General features: G+C 45.7%; 1 protein-coding gene across 1 annotated transcript in view; it reads left to right on the top strand.

Moving 5' to 3' along the window:
* The first annotated feature begins 325 nt into the window (after positions 1–325).
* Positions 326–1245, top strand: part of LOC106302770 — a 3123-nt gene continuing 2203 nt past the window's right edge. Inside the window, exons 1-2 of the mRNA XM_013739209.1 lie at positions 326–811; positions 923–1177. Of these exons, the coding sequence (XP_013594663.1) occupies positions 326–811; positions 923–1177 (741 nt within the window). The remainder of the gene's footprint in view (positions 812–922; positions 1178–1245) is intronic.

Raw genomic sequence — 1245 nt, 5'->3', positions numbered from 1 at the left:
ATAAAGAGTAAACCGGTCCTCTGGATTGAATCTCAAATATTACAATTACCACTGTTAACTTGACAGTAGTAAGGATTCATTTTTACTGTATCAAGTTTTGGCGCCGTTGCGACGGGGACTAAGCTTTTACCTTTATTTTTCGGTTTATTATTTAGTCTGAGATATCTAACTTGCGTTATTTCTTTGTTGGAACAGATGATCCAAGTGCATGACCAGTAGACATACTCGGAGCAACGCACAAGGACCACTACATCAACTGACCAACGACGAAATCGCAAGATTAGAAAGACAGAACCGTCAACAGCCAAGAACAACCGATACCAACATGGGTGATCACGACAATATGGATGACCTCACTGCTGCATTGGCACTCATTCAACAACAAATGCAGACTCAGCAACAACAGATGTTGCAGATGCAGCATACCATCCAAAATCAGCAACAAGCTGCTCAGGAACAAGCTGCCGTGAATGCCGCGCGAGAAGAGCGTGGTGCTCTTATTGGTGAGCGAAACCTTCCGCGGAACTTCGCTACTAACCGCTCCCCCATCAACCCTCCACCCTGTTCTCGACAAGATTATGAGAACAAACCTGCACTGATAGGTCTGGTACAGAAGAGCACGTTCAGCAGCCTCACTTCAGACATTCCAATGGACCACATAGAGGCTTTTGTGAGGATCTGCAAATTCTCTCGCTCTAATGGAGTGCCACCAGATTATGTGAAATGCACGTTGTTCCCATTCTCTCTTGAAGGGAAAGCTTCTCGCTGGTTGCAATCTCTCCCAACCGGTTCTCTCACCTCATGGGACCAGGTTCGATCAGCATTCTTGAGCCACTTCTACACAAAGTCCAAAACCGCGGCTCTACGGCACAGAATCTCCAACTTCAAGCAGAAGTCTGATGAACCTTTTCATGAAGCTTAGGAAAGGTATAAGGAATACCAGAGAGAGTGCCCACACCATGGGTTTGATGATGATTACATATTGGAGGTGTTCTACGATGGAGTGAGTTATGAGTTCCGAAACACCCTTGACTCTTCTAGTAATGGAGACTTCATGACTCAAACCACACCTGGTGCGTTTGCGTTGATTGAGAACATGGCATCAAGTTCACTGAACAAGAACAAGGAGCATGACCGCTCGAAGAGTGTGAACAGCATAGATGATCTCACTGCGAAGGTGGACCAACTGCTTAAGGGAAACCAAAGCCAAGTGTTCATAATGGAAGAAGCAACTCCTGAGAAGAG

The sequence above is a fragment of the Brassica oleracea genome, chromosome C7 (genome assembly GCF_000695525.1).
Source record: "Brassica oleracea var. oleracea cultivar TO1000 chromosome C7, BOL, whole genome shotgun sequence".
NCBI lineage: Eukaryota > Viridiplantae > Streptophyta > Magnoliopsida > Brassicales > Brassicaceae > Brassica > Brassica oleracea.
The sequence above is the reverse complement of the archived record's forward strand: the minus strand, read 5'-3'. Positions and strand labels throughout refer to the sequence as shown.